This window comes from Phalacrocorax carbo, chromosome 7 (assembly GCF_963921805.1).
Source record: "Phalacrocorax carbo chromosome 7, bPhaCar2.1, whole genome shotgun sequence".
NCBI lineage: Eukaryota > Metazoa > Chordata > Aves > Suliformes > Phalacrocoracidae > Phalacrocorax > Phalacrocorax carbo.
The window spans coordinates 45065490-45083531 of NC_087519.1; the positions used below are offsets into that span (position 1 = coordinate 45065490).

Below are 18042 nucleotides of genomic sequence, written 5' to 3' on the forward strand. Positions count from 1 at the left end.
TGTTGAATAATTGATCTTTGGAGTTTCATGTAAAACTGAAGAAAATGTAACTGTCCTATGGAAGCAAGTACCTCTCTGACAGAGGAGCTGACTAACGTGGAGCTTAAGTAGACTTGCAGGGAATGCCAGGCACCTGCCGGTAATCCTGAGGCTGCAAATTCACTGCCCCAAACTTTCTCACAATCTCATGTGGCTTTGACAAAGAATGATGAAAATCTGAAATACTTGCATTGATACTCTTTCAAGGCTGGACAGTTGGTCGCGTTGAGAAGCTATCATTATAAAATCTCATAATTGGATGGAGGCTAATTAAGCATACCTCAACTGTTTCAAGAACAGACAAGGTTCCTCTGGACAGACTAAATAGCTGAACTGGTGGTAAGACATGAGTGGCTGGTTAAGGCACTACAGTAGCTCATAAATGACTAAACCAATGAGGGGAAAGAATAAATTCACACGCTTACTGTTTTTATTTGTAGTTCACTTGCGAGCAAAACAAATAGGAACACTTCAAGGTACCTTACTCTTCCTTGCAGAAAGGTTGCTTGGTAATTTGATTTAAAGCAGTAACAATGAAAGAGCCAGAAGAGCTAGGGGAGATCACTTGGTTCAGGGGTGTCTGCCTGAGGCTGTGGTGTATAACATCTTTTCTGCTTTAACCTAAAGCGAAGTAGATCTAGTGCTTTAAAGGAAGAGTTATCTTATAGAGGCTATTGGAGAAGGCCCTTGCTAGCATCGTGATGCCCTTTTGTAGTCTGTCCTGCAGGCAGTCTTTCCCACTCTTGCAGGATTAGCAATGTTGAGTGGTAGGTTTTATGTATCTAAAAGCATGAAGTGCATAGTGCAGTAACTCTTGATGCCAGAATTGAAAAGAAATATCAAGAGCAAGAAAACCCAAGAAAACCTATGCATTCTGGCAGTCTTCTGGGGGGTGACTTGCTGCTAAGAAGTTCTTAGGAAAGTAGTATGCAGATAATCAGTAATACATCTGAATACAGATTATGTTTTTTGTTATTGACTAAAAAACCTGAAACTTGAAAACCAGTTTACATCATCCAGTCAGTAGGATTTGCAGTCTCATTTAAATGTGAAATGCTGTTACCTAGTGTAGTACTTGACAGTGCCAAAGAAGGGCTGTTTATATCTCTCATTCCTAATGCATCCAATGTTGGAGTAAAATACATTATTGAGGACTGTGGAGTCTCTAAAAATGAACCACTGTGTTCTTTTTTTAAGCACACAGAGTGAATTAAGCTGCAAATGCCTTTATTTTGAATTTTGATTCCTAGTCTTTCTACCTAGATTTCGAAGTGGATTTTGAAGTTGAGAATATGTCTCTTAGAAGGATGATAGTTATATCTAAAGATATTAATGGTGATAACACCAAGCTGGGTACAGTGGCACATGTTGAATTCACTGTTGAAATGGATCTTGGATCTACGAATGTGAGGTGATGTTGAACGTTAAATTTTCTTCCAGCCATTAACAAGTTAGCATTAAGACATTAACTTTTTTTGCTGCCTTCTGATCCACTCATCCTTAATTTTTCCATTAGTCACTTATTTTATTCACTTTCCCATTCCGTGAACAGCATTGTTCAAGTTTTGGAATAGTTTATAGTAATTAAGCTTACTTGAACTGCAAAATTATGCTTTACAAAGAACACTTGATCACTGAAAATACAGATATTATATAATGAAGTTGTACACTGGTACCTGTTGTGCTAATAGGGTTAACAAACACCTTTTTAACCTACTATAGCTTGATGATACTGAATCATCTTTCCAGTCGTATCTTACCATACTTCTGGGATACCGTGTCTCCAAAGGAAGAGTTCTTGCAGCAATGAAGTCAGTTATACTGAAGCTTTTAATAATGTGATGCGTTATGGAAAGTGAGATTGTTGTATATTGTGTAATATGCATTAGAAATCAGGCTTGCACTTAGACTTATCGGTTCTCTTCCCATTTTCTTAATCTGTATGTACATGATTGTCCAAGACACTTCTCTCACTTTGTTTGCAAGACATTTGAAACAAAAAAAATTACAGTGCTATTCTTGAGTTGTAGGCATATAGAAGAAATATACCTAAAACACAACATAAAGAATACTGAGGTGCAAGCTATAAGTATTTGATAAAACACTTTGTTCCAAACACTGCATACCTGATTGTGAGCTGTGGCAAAGCAGTGTTATTAGCAGTCAAAACCTAGTTTTTCTCCTTGGTCTTTCAAAGTAAAATGTGGAAAAAAATTACATTTTAAGACACTAGGACTTTTTAAACAATCAAAATGAGGATTTCTCAGACTAAATAGTGTTTTCCCTGTCTGGTGTGTGAGGTAGAAAAATGTTGGGTTTACTGTCCATCTCTGGAAATGGCAGGCTGTACTTGGTAATCTTTGTCATTTTTGCCGACTATAAATCTTGCCTTGTACTTGATGGGCTTCAGAGTGATCTTGGTATACAGATACACTTTTTGGTCGGAGCCTTCGTTTATATAATCTTAATTACATAAATTAAAAAACTTGGAGGTCCAAGTTAAACTACAGTGTATATCTATGGTAGCTAGTTGGCTGCCAAAGCTCAGTTTGAGGTGGGGGTGGGAAGTTTGCAGTTACCAAAAAAAAAGAAAAATTATATGCCTAATGCACCCCTTTCAACTGCCCTACATTACTTGATGTGGATTTTTGTTTGCATTACAGCTTTGACAATAACTATCAGACTTCAGTAGTTCCTGGAGCAATCAACTTTGTCTAAAAACAGCATAGTAATCAGTCTTTTTTTATAAGAGCTCAATAGTGTCTTTCTACTTTAAACTCACGAATTTGCAAGTTGAGGCATTGGATATACAGTGAATTGTGCACTCACAGAATGTATCAATATCTTCCCAGTTAGGACATCCAAAAAGTTAACAGAATTTTTTTTTCCCCCTGGCCTTTCATAAGGACTGGTTTGTATCTATAAATTTCATTCTGCAGCCATGGGATAAAATATCTTTATGCAAACTGGGATTTGATATCAACAGCTAAGGATTAGAGAAAAATAGAAAGCCTTAAGATTTGGCAGCATATTTGGACCGTACTGTAAGAATAGCTGGCACTGGAGTACTCTGCTCCTGAATGTTGTTGTGAGGAGCACTATAAAAGGAATAAAGGACAGAATCATATGGGCATTGTGCTAGCATAAAATCTAATTCTCATATGCTTTTAGAAAGTGAAATGAAATATTGTAATCAAGATAAAACCTCATCTGACTAACAGAAGGCCGCTCTGTCACTGTGGAACTTCTCTTGGAGCAGGCGGGCAGTGGTCTGTGTGGTCCTGGACTCTGCCTGCTGGAGACAGCAGGACAGACACTGGGATTTGTGCAGGGAGCAGGTCTGGAATCCTGACTCAGTGCTTCAATAATAGTGCCAGCTGCTCTGGGGATAAGGGCAGTGTGAATATTGAAATGAATGAAGGTAGTGTACAAAGTACTTATGGCTTTCAGCACTGTCTGTTAGTATCATTTTAAGTCTAAAACGTGGGTGAGAGATACCCACGTTGTAAACACTGCACTCATTTGAAAGGCAGACAAGAATTCAGAGCACACGGTACAGCATGAGAAAGGCGCTTCTGCAACATGCCATGCAGGTACAAGTGTCGCAGGTGATTAAGGGGAAGGCTGCCTGTCTTCACTTGAGAGGCTTTCTCATGGAAATGATTGAATGCCTTAACTTTGAGTGGTGTAGTGGACTTTATTTTTGTAAATAAGCATGCTGCAAAATGGTTGAAATGGGAATAGAAGAACAAATTCCCAATCTGAGTTAAGTAGAAAACCATTGACAAAAGGTGTATAATTATGCTGTAAAGATGTAGAAGCAGGTAGCATTAAAAGGTGTGCTGTTTGTTTTAATTTTGCTCCTCTTTATCTCTTCAGAGCTGCCTCACCTGACTTCTGGAGCGGTGTTCATGAAAGGCTGTGTCAGAGACATGAGCAGTCTTGGGGATTTCAATGACTCTTGAACACAGATGTTTTTGACCCTTTCAGATAGATTTGAAACACATTAATTCAAGATGGAAAGGAATGCTTAACCTTGCCATAAATTATACTTTTTATTCTGAGGAGGTTTACCATGAATATGGCTTGAAAGAGGCTTGGAAGGCAGTAGGACTCTGGAACGATTTTCTTGTTAAATGGGCATTTAGCAATTTCTTCAGTTTAGAAATAGAGGCTGTTACCCCCTCAGTCTGAAAAGTTGATTCCCTCTACTTGTAAATGCTTGGTGGTAGGTACTGACAATTCTTGTGAGACTTTTTAAAGTGGATCTCTCTAAATAGTGTCATTCAATAGTTGAGCTTTGCTTCACGTATGTAATGAGCACTGCTGAGCATGTTGCCAATACTCATTTTTAAAAGCCTTATGTAGTTTTTTTTGACGGTTGGTTTCAGTGAGTGTTATATATTTTCAGGGAAGCGAGTTTCCAAGCATTACTGCAAACCTTGCATTTTTCCCCATATGTCAACTTTTTTGAAACAAGGCTGCACACTGCTGATAGCAACTTCCATCACTGGGGAACACTATCAGTAGTTATCACTGGCAGGCCTGGTAAATAGTCCAAGAACTGCTGTCTTATGCCAGACGCGGAGGTGTGGAGTAAAATCGGACCACTGAGACCTAGTATGGCAGGGCAGACGTGGAGAGTGCGGGACTGACAGAGCCTGTGTGTGGGTGGAGCGTTCTGTGGCTGCTGTGGGGGTGTCGTTCGCTGTAGCCGGTGGTGCAGGGTGCCCTGTCTGACCTCCTGGGGCAAGCTACAGCTCCTCTCCAAATGGAGAGGTCAGAGCCTATGAGGGAACAGGGACACCTCCCGTCCCCCGAAACTCCGGCTCCAGAGGGTTACAAGTGAGTGACTGGCTTGTGTTCCTGTATTGTGACGTGAAATGAGACCAGAAATATTAAGGCTTGGATTGTCGTAACCCAGGATTTAAAGGTGTAGTTTAACATCTTGGTTCGCACAGTAAATTCACATTCTAATAGTGATGACTGAGATGTTTTGGTGGACTGTTTTGCACTAGTATGTCTTTGGAACAAGACCGACCCTAACTGTAACCAGCCAACTGCAGTTTATTTCTTAGATATTAAACGTGATCCAGTGAGAATTTACTGAAAGCAAGTAAGTGCGCTTGTGGAGTTCAGGGCTTCGGTCATGTCTTACTCTTCTGTTGACTACTGCCACTCGGCTGCAAAGTTGTAAACACAGTGCTGTTCTAGGAACTTTTAAACTGGAAAGTAGTATTCAAGTAAAGTCAGAGAACAAATATTATAACAGTTTTTTTTTCTCCAATGCTTTATATAAGCAATTTAGCAGAAATAAAACTAGAGGTAAGGACCTCATGAATATCCCATGAATCCCTGTTTTTCCCTGTGAAGAAAGCTGAAAAATGAGGCAAGGAATCAAAGCAGTCCATTTATTGTTTATTCTAATGCATTTTTCTGGTTATGGGTGTCATATGCATAACCTGATGAATTATAAACTGAAGGAGCAGTGTGTCTTAAGAGAGCTCTAACTGTGCTGGGAAATACAGCATGTGGGGGGACACCCCATGATTGTGTACTGAATTCTTGAACCTGAAGCTTTAGCCTTCCAGTGAAAGCATGCTCTGGGAGTCCTGCAGGTGCCAGTGGGTACATAGTTTTAACTGAATGATACAGTAATGCTCACAGAGTTTTCTTCTTACATTTACAGTGCATCTGGTGCAAGCGTTGTTGCCATTGACAACAAAATAGAACAGGCAATGGTAAGTAAAAAGTTGTTATTTCTAATAGGATCAGTGGTTCATCCTTGAGTGTAAGTTTCCAGCTGCCTTGTGTTTCTGAGTCTGTAACATCCCTTCTGCTGGGTCAGACTGAGACCATCCTTTGAAAAAAGGATTCTCTGTATCAACTATGAGATGACCACAAACCATGATTGCCTTTACGGTTGACCCAGAAATGTTCTTAAACGATTTTTCTATTAATTTCTGTGAACAAGCTGATTGAACTTAAAGGGGTGCTGAAAACAAATAGCACATTTAAGTCTCTTACTTTAGAGATTTGACTAGTTTTTCTTAATTGTCACTTATGCTATGCCATCCTTGACATTTTGTTCAGCTTCAGTTATATCTGTTTGGTTTTTGCCTCTGCTGATTTAAAGGCTTTCTTATTTCTTGGTTCTCATACACCTCAGTGCCTGGGATTGTGTAACTTCGACTCCTACCTCCAGGTCAAAGCTTCAGAGCTGATACTTTTATTCTGAGTAGCTGGAACGTAATTCTCTAGTCCTTGTCTTTGGCATAACCGAGGTGACTAGAACTTAATGCTGAATGCTGGAAACAAAGCTTTTGATGTAAGGACCACTTTGCAGTGAATAAAAGGGATAGGTTATTTGCTCTTGAAGGCTAATTTGGTCATATATTTTTAGTGACGAGTGCTTTATTTTTCTGGGCTTACCACTAACATCAGTGAAAGCAGTAAAATAGTAAATCCTTGGGCTGGAGTAGGATGAAACTGTTTTTTCACCTGGTGTAACTGTTAACTTGTTCTTCACAGGATCTAGTGAAAAGCCATTTGATGTATGCAGTAAGAGAAGAAGTGGAAGTCCTGAAGGAACAAATAAAAGAATTAGTTGAAAGAAACTCTTTACTTGAACGAGAAAATGCACTGTTAAAATCTCTTTCAAACAACGATCAGTTATCCCAACTTTCAACCCAACAGGCCAATCCTAGTAGCACTTCACAAGCGCAAACAGTGATAGCACAGCCTCCGCAGCCAACGCAACCTCCACAGCAGCCGAATGTCTCCTCAGCGTAAAGCTTTCTTGCCTCCTTTGAAAACAAAAACCTGAGAGCAGTCTGTCCTTGTGTGCCACTGATGTTCTTTCCACTTTATATGAAAGCGAGTAGCCATGCTTCTGTTGTGTGTTTGGCCTTTTCAGTATTAGACAATCATTCTACAAGAGCTGTCCCTCACTGGTATGTCATGAAGTGCAGTTGGTGTCCGTTATGTCATCAGTGCACAAGGGAAGTCGTAGAAGGAGTTATTAATGCAAAGAATGCATTTGCTTGGTGTGCAGGAGTGAGGTCTTTAAAAGCTTTGGTGGCTCTCCAGGGTTTCCATTTCCCGTGGATTACTTTGAGCCTTGCTATCTGGTAAGAAGTAACAATTCATCTTAAGAGCCACTGTTCTTTCAATATAGGTAACAATTGCCTACATTAGTTTCATTTATTTGTTTTATTTATTACAGGGCTGCTATTTTCATAATGTACATGAACAATGTCACAGAACTTTTTTAATTTTTTTTTTTAAATAAATGTATGTATCAGTAAAATGATAGATGGGATTGCGTTTAATAGATAAAATGTTTAGGCAATAATTGAACAAAAGAATCCTGGCATATTTCTAACACTAATGGCAATTTACCTTTGGTATTTATTTACGGTAGTAGAGATCCAGCTTGAATGTAAATTTTGTATAGAGTGTAAGTATGAAGACCATAGTGCATCTGTACAGGTAGTCACCAGTTATTGTGATATAATAAATAATTGATGGGCTATTTTGATGAAGAAAACTTTGCTCATTTCTGTTTCTACTTTCTAATAGAGAGAAATTGCCATGATTCCTCTGCTTTTTGACATTTCGTATAATTTTTTTTTTTTTCTGGGTGGGAATAAAAAGCTGTGAAATTGTTCAACCTACTTTGTAACCAAAGAAGCAAAGCTGTGTAATTGAGGTTTTTTTTATTTTATAATGCACTTCTTTATGTATTTTTATTTAGTGTTTTCTCATTCACAACTTTCTTTCCTGTCTAGCATGATCTGCATGACCTATAATCTTTGAACCACTTTCGTACCTCATGTTTTTATCCAGCACTCTTATTGTAATATGTAATAGTCTGTGAACAATGTCAAATAAAAAAGGAAGAACAGCCGGTGTTGGTGGAGCTGAGCTAGTGTGCTATGCACTAGTTGTTAAAAAAAAAATAAATGAAGTGAGCCATCTTTTGTTCATTTAAAATGGTGTTTTGAATTTCGTATGCAGAAAACGTTTTGTTACATTGCAGATTTTAATGTATTTAATAAATGCAACATGCAGATTAAGTGCTGTGTATACTGAGTATTTAAATTAAAAATGTACATTTCATAAATACAGTTTCAAGAGAGACCATCATTTGTGTAAACTAACATGGTGTCAAATTGATGTATAAATATATATTTTAACACATTTTTCTGAAATTAAACTGCATTTTTGGTTTGGGGATTTTTTTTTGGCTGTAGACGTTGTTACAGTGTAACTAAACTCAGTGGCACTTTTTTTTTCTTAACAAAATGGAGAAAGGTAACTTCAGTGAGCCAGTTACAGCATAATGTGGAAATTATAACTGCTGCTCTGAAAAGCATAATTCTGATGCTGTCAGTGACCCTATTGGTTTTTGTTTTGCACTGAGAACTATATAAATTAATATTTGCCTGTGTGCCAGGGTGTTGAAACAGTTTGGTGTCTTGGTGTGTTAAAACCAAGAATTTACTTTTGATAAACAGCTACAAGAGCAAGCTGCACAGCATGCCTTCCCAGGCAGGTGCCGTGGGTGCAGCTCTGCGCCATCATCCCTGGGTGCTGCAGTCCAGTTCAGTCTTGAGCATGTACCTGTTTTCTCAGGTTGCCTGCAAATATTTGCTTCAATATCTTTGTATATGTCTGACTCTGGTCAGGTTTATGTGTTAGGTGAAACAAAACAAAAGGAACAACACTGAAAACTGCATGTTTTGGTATCTTCAGATCTCAAGGAACCATCCTTCTCCAATGTTCCAGAGACTTAGAGCATCACACCTTCCTGGTAAGCATCAGTTCACAGCACAGTTCAAAAAAGCCATGTGTGTATATATATAAAGTAATACACTAAAATGATCCTCATTTCACTTATAGATTGGTGCTCTTGGCCTGCTATAAGCACACATGTATGCTGCTGTAAATCCTTTAGTGAAACTACAGCTTTGCTTGCAAATTAGAAAACAAAACATTTCAGTAGCTAAGTGTATTTTCCCTGCAGTGTCATCAAGAGCATACTCCAGCTATACAGTAAGGATATAGCTGCTTAAGTAAAAAAGGGACAAATTGGGGGACTTCTGGCAACAGAATTCCTTCAGATGAGTAGTTGATTAAAACTTTTATGGAGGGAACACTGTAAATGTCAATTCATTCTTAAAGAGTGAAGTAGAAAGGAGACATTTGAAACATGACTGAAGCTGTTAATGTCCTGCTGATGGTAAAAGTAGAGAATCAAGCCCATGAGACGACAGTCCTGAATGCTTCTGTGTTCCCATGGAGCTGGTCTGTGCATCTCCTCTCCCTCGTGTAACACTTGTGACCTTGTTGTGTGGAGTTGTCTTTGTGTGAGCCCTGCTGCACAGCGACCGTTGGATCCGCTTACACACAGGTGTTCTGAAGAGGTTTTTTCTCCAAAGGAAAAAAGCATTTAGTAAATCTGCTGAAAATATGGGATGAAGCAAAGATTAAACTGATCCTGTTAGAAATCCTTTGTTAGCTTCACTCCACTCCTATCAGGTTTGGTTTTGGTTTTCGGTTTTAGTTTTCTCCTAGTGGTAAGTTGTATTCAGCTCTAAATGCCAACTCGGCTTGCTGTGCGAGAACACTATAAAATGGCAGACAAGGGTCTTTGAATTGCTGCTGTCTCTTCCTGGGAGGCAGTCTGAGGCTGCTGCCTGGGGAGAGAAAGGAATAGCAGTTCCTCAATGTAAGATCATCATCTTGATGTTATTAAACGTTTGATTTCGGGGGGGGGGGGGGGGGAAGAAAAGCTTGTTGACAAGATCATGTTACTGTCAGGCTGTATTGGCTGCTCCGCTGCTTTGTGCACACGGTGTCAGTCAGCTTCCCGCTGCTGTAAAGCCCTTCTTTGTTGTCCTTACATGTGACGGCACCAGCCATGTCAATCAGTGGCCTGTCAGCGTTTGCACTGCATGAGGCTGGGTGACAGGGAGATTGGTCCCCACGCTCGGGGGTCTGGCTGGCGCTGCAAAGGGGCGCTGGCAGCTGTGCCTGCTGCTCGCTGGCAGCTAGTTGCTTTTGGGTGCTCTTTTGGGAAATGACTGTTTAGGGAGCTGTGTGTGAAAGTGGGTTCTTAAGACGTGATGCCGTCCCCTGTGGGAAGCGGTGCTGTTTCATATATCTGTAATGTCTTTGAACATAGCTTATTCCATAGCTTCAGCGTAACAAATAGAGAAGTAATTCAGCTACTGGACTTGTAGTGTTTTGCAGTGGGGTTGACCTTATGGCTCTGTGGGTGCTTAGCACAGGTGGGAGGGAGAATGCGATGGTGGTGTCTGCGGCAGAAAGCATGCTAGAGCAGAAAGGTCTTAAAGCAATGACACTTAGCTTTGTGGTGGCTCTGAATTAGCCCCTGCATCTCAAAGAGGATGTGATAGAACATGCAGGGAAGGGCTACAAAAACAATGGAGGATGTGGAGGAAGTACTTAAGGAGAGCCTGAGAAGGCTGTGACACTGGCTTGAAGGGGTGTAGGCTGTGGGAAGGCTGACACAAGCAGCTCGGAGAGCCTTCAGAGGTGGTGTCGGGTGAGGTGAGCACAGAACTGATGTTCACCGGAGCTCACCTACAGGAAGTGCGTGGTTTTTTGTGTCACAGAAAGTGAACTTTGGAGGTGGTTGCCACAGGGTGTTCTCTAACGGGTTAGGCACATCCTTGGACAGCGGGTTGATGAAAAGGTACATACCCTCTTACCATCCCTACATAACGCTTCTGGCTGTGAGGAGCAGGAGGGAAATGAACTGTAAAGGGTGGCTAAACTTGCCTGTCCTTCATAGCATCTCTTACTTACACTGTTCGAGACAAACTACTGGGCTAGTTGGGGCGTGTCTTTTCTGAAAAAGAGCTTTGCTCTTCAATAAAAAATTCACAACTTTCTGTGGTCTAAGGTAAGATTTCTGTTGAGCAATAGTGTAGCAAATCAGCCCCCTTGAATTTTAGTTTGAGCAAATTTTATTGCATTCCTACTAGTATGCCCCAGAAAGGCAAGTCACCGGGATGCATGTGGCAGTTCCGAGTTCCTGTAGCCAGCACAGCCATCTTTCCTTGATTGTTCTGTGTGTGTCCCAGCCCCATCAAGCATGGCAGGGCATTTATTTCTGCTCACACCATGTCATATGTTGCTTTTGTGACTAACAGGTGCTTTTCTTTGTGTGGACAGTTTGTGTTCATTTAAAGGGCCACGAGTTTTTCCTTTCTTGGCAAAATCCCAGGTCCTCTGTCTTTCCATGGCATGTAGACCAGTTCTTTCTTTCCCAGGTACCAGCTGTGAGGCTCTGCTGCTCAGTGGCTGAGGTGGTAATGCCGCATCTTCTCTGGTTTGCCTGTCAGAGCCAGACTCGAGCAGGCTGCTGCTTTTGTAGCTAATGATGAGAGCTGCGCACCCAGAGCCTCCCTGGCTGACTGGCTTTGCTTGAAACTCATGGGTAGGAGCCCAAGCTTGCTGGCACCAGTGTTGGGGGATCCAGCTCAAAGAGAGGGTGGTGTTTTTCCACAAATTCTGTACCATTAGTGGGAATGATTTACTATCTCGGTTTCACCGGGGCGTCACAGAGAATGGTGTAACGGGGAGTGCCGGGGAGCCACTTGCCTCAAATGCCCCAGAGCCCCCTGGGGCAACGGGGGGATGCAGGCCTCTGCTCAGCAAGGGGTTAAACCAGAAAGCAGCGCTGCGAAAAAACGGAAAATTAATATTTAATGTGAAGTGAGCCTGCTGCTTTCTCAGCACTTGTGTGATAAATAGGAAGAAGTTCGCCCCTGGAGGGGCGACCAAGGGACCGGGCACCCCTCGGGGGCTGGGCTGGGGCGGGCCGCGGGGCGGAGAGCCCCGGCGAGGAGGGTGAAACGCCCGGCCCCGAAACGGGAGGTCGGACCGGAGCGGCTGCTGCCCGGGCGGGGTCGAGGCGCCCGGTCTGCGCCGGTGCCCGCTCCCGGCTGCTGGCGGGAGCCCGGGCCGGGGCCGCTGACTCCACGGGCCCTCCGGCAGCAGACGGGGACGCCGGGGCCGGGGCGGTGCGGCCCAACGGGGCGGGCGGGCGGCTACCGGCACGGCCCGGGTCCCGCAGGCGCTGCGCGGCCGCCGGGCGCCGCTGTGGTGCGGCTCTGCCCGGCCATGGCGGCCGCCGGCCGCGGGGCGGCGCAGCGGGCGGGCGGGACCGCGGCTTCCCGTGGGCCCGGCGCCCCGGTGCCCCCGGCCCAGGCCGGAGGCGAGGCCTTGCGGGAGGCCGGGCCTGTTCACCGGGGTCTCCTCCCCGCGGCCCCCGGCCCGGGCTGCTGGCCCCGAGGTCGGTTCCCCGTGGCTGCGATCCGCTGAGCCGGGCCTTGCTCGGCTGTCAGAGCAGACCCTTCACTCGCCCTCCTTTGCTCCGGGGGATTGCCACTGTGTCTCCTAACCACCCTCCCTGCAATCTGTGGTAACCAATTGGTTTTTTACACTGCCCAAGTAACAGCCTTTAAGCTTCCGAGTAATAATTGTTGCAAAAGGTAGGATTATTCTCTTTCTGTAAGTTGTTTGATTCCCTCACGGCTGCTTTAAGACAACGTCCAACATCTGATCCTATCAGGTCGGCTCTATATGCCCCGTATGCTTACAGCTGCGTGGGTGCGCATGGTCGATGTCAGCTCATAAAATCAGTTTTATCACCAGACATTTTCCACATCAGCAATAGGTCGATGATTTTTCAGTTTGTGCCGTACACGGAGGTGAAGGGAACCTTGCAGTGCGGTTCTGGCTGCAGCTGGTGCTGCGCTGTGTGATACTGAGTGGGGTGTAAAATGCCAGAGGGGCGGCTGCAGTCACCGTGCTGCACCGACTGCAGCTGCACTTCAAGTCGTGCAGTGACAGCTAGGAAAGACTTGGCAGGAGCAGAGGCACCGCTTGCCTTGTGAAGCAAAGCATATGCCAATCCTAATGTGTGTTACTGAAGCACAGTCTCACAGCCAGCCTTGAGAAGGCTTCACAGGAAAAAAGAGACAAGACTTTGAGATAAAAGTGAGTTGCATGTGGTTAATAGCACCTCAACAGGACAGCGAGTTCAGCTCTACTGAAGAACCTGACCATTTCTGTAAACTGTTACTGCATTACTTTGCCAGGACAAAGCTGCAGGCCATCATATTATAAAAGGTGCTCTGTCAGTTCCTGGAAATGAGAAGTTGCAGGCTCATGAGAGGGGAAATAAACCTGACTATTGCCCTCTGAGGTTTTTGAAAAGAAACAAGCCTGGCGCTTTGCAGCATTTGCAGTTCAGAGTTGGAGCACAGCTGGGGCCGACAGGAGATGCCCTGGCCCAGCCCCTGCTCTGGCACCACAGGCTGCCAGGGGCCCTCTGTCCAGTTGGGTGGTGACTGTCTCTGAGGATGGAGAGTCCACCATTTCCCTTGGCAACTTCTTCCAGGCTTTGATCACTCTCACAGTAAAAGAAGGTTGGAGGTTTTTCCCCCCTATGTTTAAATTGAATTTCTCATATTTCAATGTGTGTCCATTGCTGCCATTTTTCCCCCCTATGGTTAAATAGAATTTCTCATAGTTTGATGTGTGCCTATTGCTGCTTGTCTTGTCACGTGTCAGATCTCCCTGAGGCTCCCTCCTCTCCTCCAGCTCTCTCAGCCCCTGGTACGTCTGATCAACTTTGCTGCCCTGTGCTGGCCTCCAGCGCATCCCCATCCATGTTATATGGGGAGCCCAGCAGCAGCAGCGAGCACAGCACTTCAGAAGTGCTCAGCAGTGCTGAGCAGAGGGGAAGGAGACTTCAACCTGCTGGTAATGCTCTTTCCAACCCCAGCGACTGGCCCTCCAGTGGGATTTCACGACGCTGCCGGCAGCCCTGCAGCCCAGCAGCCCAGCAGTTCAGCTGGGGCTCAGCCGTCACTGTCCGCTTACCCAGCCCCTACTTGACCAGCTTGTCTGCGAGGCTGTGATGGGAGGCCGTGTCGAAAGCTGTGCCAAAGTGAAGATAAGCAGCATCCGCTGCTGTCTCCTGCTCCACTGAACCAGTCATCTCACGGCATATGGCTGGCGGGTTAACTGAGCACATTTTGCCATTTAGAAATCCATGACTGCTCCCGATCACCTTCTTGTCATCTGTGTACCTGGAAGTGGTTTCCAGGAGGCTTTGCTCTATCACCTCGGGGTGATAAGGTGAGGCAGACCAACCTGCAGTTCCCCAGATCCTCCTCCTTGCCTTTTGTAAAGACAGGTGACATTTGCTTTCTTCCAGTCCTCAGAAATCTCCCATGGGTGCACCCTGTCAGGTCCCGTGGACTTGTGTATGCCCAGGTTGTTTAAATGTTCCCTAACCTGAGCCTCCTGTGCCGGTGGCTCATCCTCCTTGCTACATGGCCACCAAAGAGCATCTGCCACTCACACGAGCCTAGAAACAAAGCAGGGGGTTATCCTCTTTCTTTTTTTTGTCTTTTTAAGTTGTACAGTGTCACACACAGTTGGATCTTTCTGAGCACATTGAGTCTACTGGTCAAAGGAAATTTTGTAGTAGCTTCATGTGCTCAAATCAAGTTGTTCTTCCAGTGTAACACAAAGCTGTTGTAAAATAAAGACCCATTGCCTGGAAGGAATAATCTAGGATATCAACATCCCCTCAACTGTCACCTTAGAGCAAACACCGCTCAATGCAGTTTCTGAAGATGAACAGTGCATGCCTCAGATCTCAACAACCCACTGCTGCTTCTTGTCCCAATAAATGACTAAGCTGCCCTCTTCTGCCCTGGCAGAGTCCCTTGTTGTGTGGACTATGGGAACACACCTGGAAGCAGAGAACCTCCCCACCAGGGGCTTTGGCCGCCAGGCACAAAAGCATCCACTCATCATGCAACTCCTACAGCGCTTCACTGTGCTCCTCTTCTAACCGTGTTCTGCTGCTATTTAATATTACACCACCTGCAGAACCACCTCGCTCACGTTTGCTCAGCTCACCACAAGAGCAGCTGTGATCTACAGATCCTTCTCATCCTTGTGCAGTTGCCTGTTCTTGGCTGTAACTACTCTGTCACCACTTTTCATTGTAGAGCACACCCAGAACACTTTGGTTTCAGTCTGACAGTGCTTTTCAAGTGGCACCATATGCCAAACTGTTATCTGACAGAGGCCATTGCTGGCCCATGGTTGTCAGACAAGGATTGCTGTTCTTGCTGTAATTACAACAAAAGCAGCCGCTGCACATCCCTTTATTTCCACATGACTAACAATGTGCTTCTGTTCTGAATCCAGTGATGCCAGCAGTGGAAAAAGCACGCTGAGCTACTTCATGGGCAAAGCACCACAAACACCAGTGCATTCTGTATTTGCACCAAAGCAAGCAAGTCTTCTTACAAATTTGTTCTTCAAAGTTCAATAAAAACCACCGTGATCATTCAGGGCACCAGAGCCCCTCGTAACGCTGTGTAAGCGCTGTCATTACTATGCTGTGAAAGTAAACATCTCCTGTAGAAGCAGAAACTAGTCAGAACCCCCAGGGACCAGAGAACAGACACACAGGAGAGCAGCCACCTGCCTAACCCCTGTGGGGAGACGGGCCAGGTCCTAAGGGGAAGGGGTGCAGCACTGGGTCGCTTCAGCGGTTGGAGCCCCTGCAGCCAACAGCTCAGAGGCACCATGGCACCAGCACGGCCCAGACCCCCTAACAGCCAAACACAGGGGTTTCCTGTGGCAAAGGGACTCCTCTGGGGGAAGAAGCTAATTAAGCTGTGCTCAGGGTGAAGCGGCCTAGTTTCAACACCCAGTAAGGCACTATTTTGCCAACCTCAAAACGAAGACACCTCGCATTTGAAAAGAACTTTATTTAAAATCAGAGATTATACATACTTTCCCCCCACCACCACCACTTACAAAATACGAGCGTCCAAGAACAAGGAGTGCACGTTACCTTGTATGGCTAGGTTCTGGGGGCATGCTCTTGGCCGCGCTGGTTTACACCAGTCCCAATGATTTCATACGGAAATATGACAATGCATACAAAAGATCTGCTCCTTCACAGCTAACAGGCATTTAATTAATCTCTACAGAAACTTTTTCGTATTACTTGTAATGTAACCATATTTTAAATTTGTCTTCTGCTAAGAAACCTGAAAAAAAGAAATATTCCTGTAGCAACTGCATACAACAGCAGACTGATTTCAGACTGCGTTTGTTTACCACAACAGACACCAAGAGGCCAACACAAAGCCTGGGCCACCAGCAATAAAATCTGATCAATAGCAGCATTTTCCACTGTGATCTCAAGTTACAGTCGTCTACTGATGCAAGGAGGGCTTTTTCTTTCCTTTTTTTTTTTCCTTCAACATCCCTAAGAAGGGGCTGCAATCGTCCATAGGGAAGCAGTTAAGTACTGCATCCATCATTAGATGAAATCGAGTTGAAAGCAGGATTTACCTTAAATAGGATTAAATATATATTGCAAGACATGCCACACTCTGCAGATGCTGCACATAAAAGCAGAACTGTGGGCAGGAGAGGCAGGGTCCCCGTACCTACACGAAACATTCCTATACAACACTGTAAAGTTTAGAACTATCACCACTTGTTGAAGGTTGTCCAAAAAGTATTTACAGCACAGTCACGGCCCGCGGCCAGGAGAGGCTCCGTAATTACGCCAGCAGCTCCGGCCTGAGCCGCTCAGCAGCTTGTGAAACTTCAGCATTGGGTTATGTCAGAAACAGCTGCTGCTCGGTCATGCTGGTTTCTAATTAAGTAACACCCACTAACTCTATACGAACAAGCATTTCATATTTATTAGGACGAGAGTTATAGGATAAAGTTTGCCGGCGTGATAAGCGTTTGAGTGCTAACGCACTGCCACATGCTGCAGCAGGACTATTCTACGCGTACAGAGGACGAGTCACTTCAGTAAGCTACAGAACGCTGCACGGCCCAACCGCTTCATTATAAACATGCTTCGTACTCCAGCTACTATAAAAAATCCTAGCTCCCGACTTAAATAAAACCATTTCCAGCTATACAGAGATTTAAACGGATCTCAACCGGGGTTTACAACAGATGTCAATTCCTAAGTATCTACATCGCGTACAGTTTGACATATCTACAGAGGACATGACCGTGTACTTCACTGAATAAGTAGGTCCACGATTGTAGATCAACAATATAATTTTATTGCTTTATACATGTGGTGCTGTTCAAGGCACTGTGGCACGGGCTAGAAAACTCGGAATGACTCGTGAAGGGACCTGGAATGTGACGCGGCCGAGGCCAAGCACCGCTCCTCGGCAGCTGCTGCGATGAACCGGGGCTGGCGGGGCGCTGGCCGGGGGGGACAGCCCATGGCAGCGCCGGGGGGCAGCCGGGGGCCCCCTCACATGCCCATCCGGATGCTCTGGATGATCTGGAAGATGGCTGCAAGAAAGCAGAAGAGGGGAGCGCTCGCAGGGGAGGCGGGCAGGGCCGCGGCGGGGGCCGAGGCAGCGCCGCCGTCGCCACCGGGGCCTGCTCCGCCCGCCCGCGCCCGTTCCACCCGTTTACCTGATCCGCAAACCACGAAGATGAACAGCGCCAACAGCCAGGGCCCGACCGACGCCTTCTCCTCCGGGGCCGTCCTCTGCGGGGACAGCACCGCCGTCACCCCCACCGCCGCTCCCGGTCCGGTCCCGCGCCCCGGCCCCCAGTGTCCCGGTCCCGACCCCGCCCGGCCCGCCACGAACCGAGGTCTTGGCGACGTTCCCGCGCTGCGTGATGTTCTTGCTGTGCTTCTCGTTGGCCATGCGGATGCGCTGCTTGGCCACCATGGTGGTCCGACAGACCGACGGCCGGCCCGGCCCGCCCCCGCCGCCGCCGCCGCTCCGCTCACTCGGCTCCGCGCGCCGCCCGCTGCCAGCGTCAGCACCGCGCGGCGCCGCCCGCCGGAAACACACGCGCACCGCCCGCGGGGCGGGGCCGCCTCCCGCCGCCAACCCGCGCGCACGGCGGGCAACGCTTCCGGGACAGCGCGTGCCC

At 45.6% G+C, this 18042-nt stretch overlaps 2 protein-coding genes across 6 annotated transcripts in view; one reads left to right on the forward strand and one right to left on the reverse strand.

Moving 5' to 3' along the window:
- The window catches only part of TSC22D2 (TSC22 domain family member 2), a 33262-nt gene extending 25145 nt beyond the window's left edge, over positions 1–8117 (forward strand). For 3 of the 5 annotated variants that reach the window (XM_064457786.1, XM_064457788.1, XM_064457787.1), the window contains 2 exons: positions 5729–5780; positions 6571–6710. In XM_064457786.1, coding sequence (XP_064313856.1) covers positions 5729–5769 — 41 coding nt within the window. In that variant the 3' untranslated portion in view covers positions 5770–5780; positions 6571–6710. Of the gene's footprint in view, positions 1–5728; positions 5781–6570 lie in introns of all 5 variants that reach the window. The other 2 variants (XM_064457784.1, XM_064457785.1) reach the window with 1 other exon arrangement.
- Positions 8118–17181: 9064 nt separating this feature from the next.
- Positions 17182–17986, reverse strand: SERP1 (stress associated endoplasmic reticulum protein 1). The gene is made up of 3 exons (XM_064457796.1): positions 17751–17986; positions 17572–17647; positions 17182–17445 (listed from the first exon to the last, which is right to left on the reverse strand). Exons 1-3 carry the CDS (start codon positions 17832–17834, stop codon positions 17405–17407), a joined length of 201 nt encoding a protein of 66 aa, XP_064313866.1. The 5' UTR covers positions 17835–17986; the 3' UTR covers positions 17182–17404.
- Positions 17987–18042: the final 56 nt, after the last annotated feature.

Bases quoted from the DNA above. Each gene is read 5' to 3' on its own strand.
- SERP1 (XM_064457796.1), bottom strand. From the start codon at position 17,834: ATGGTGGCCAAGCAGCGCATCCGCATGGCCAACGAGAAGCACAGCAAG. The intron at 17,648-17,750 runs GTTCGTGGCGGG...CTGTCCCCGCAG, and splicing joins GGAACGTCGCCAAGACCTCG to AGGACGGCCCCGGAGGAGAA. The intron at 17,446-17,571 runs GTAAACGGGTGG...GCTTTCTTGCAG, and splicing joins CTTCGTGGTTTGCGGATCAG to CCATCTTCCAGATCATCCAG.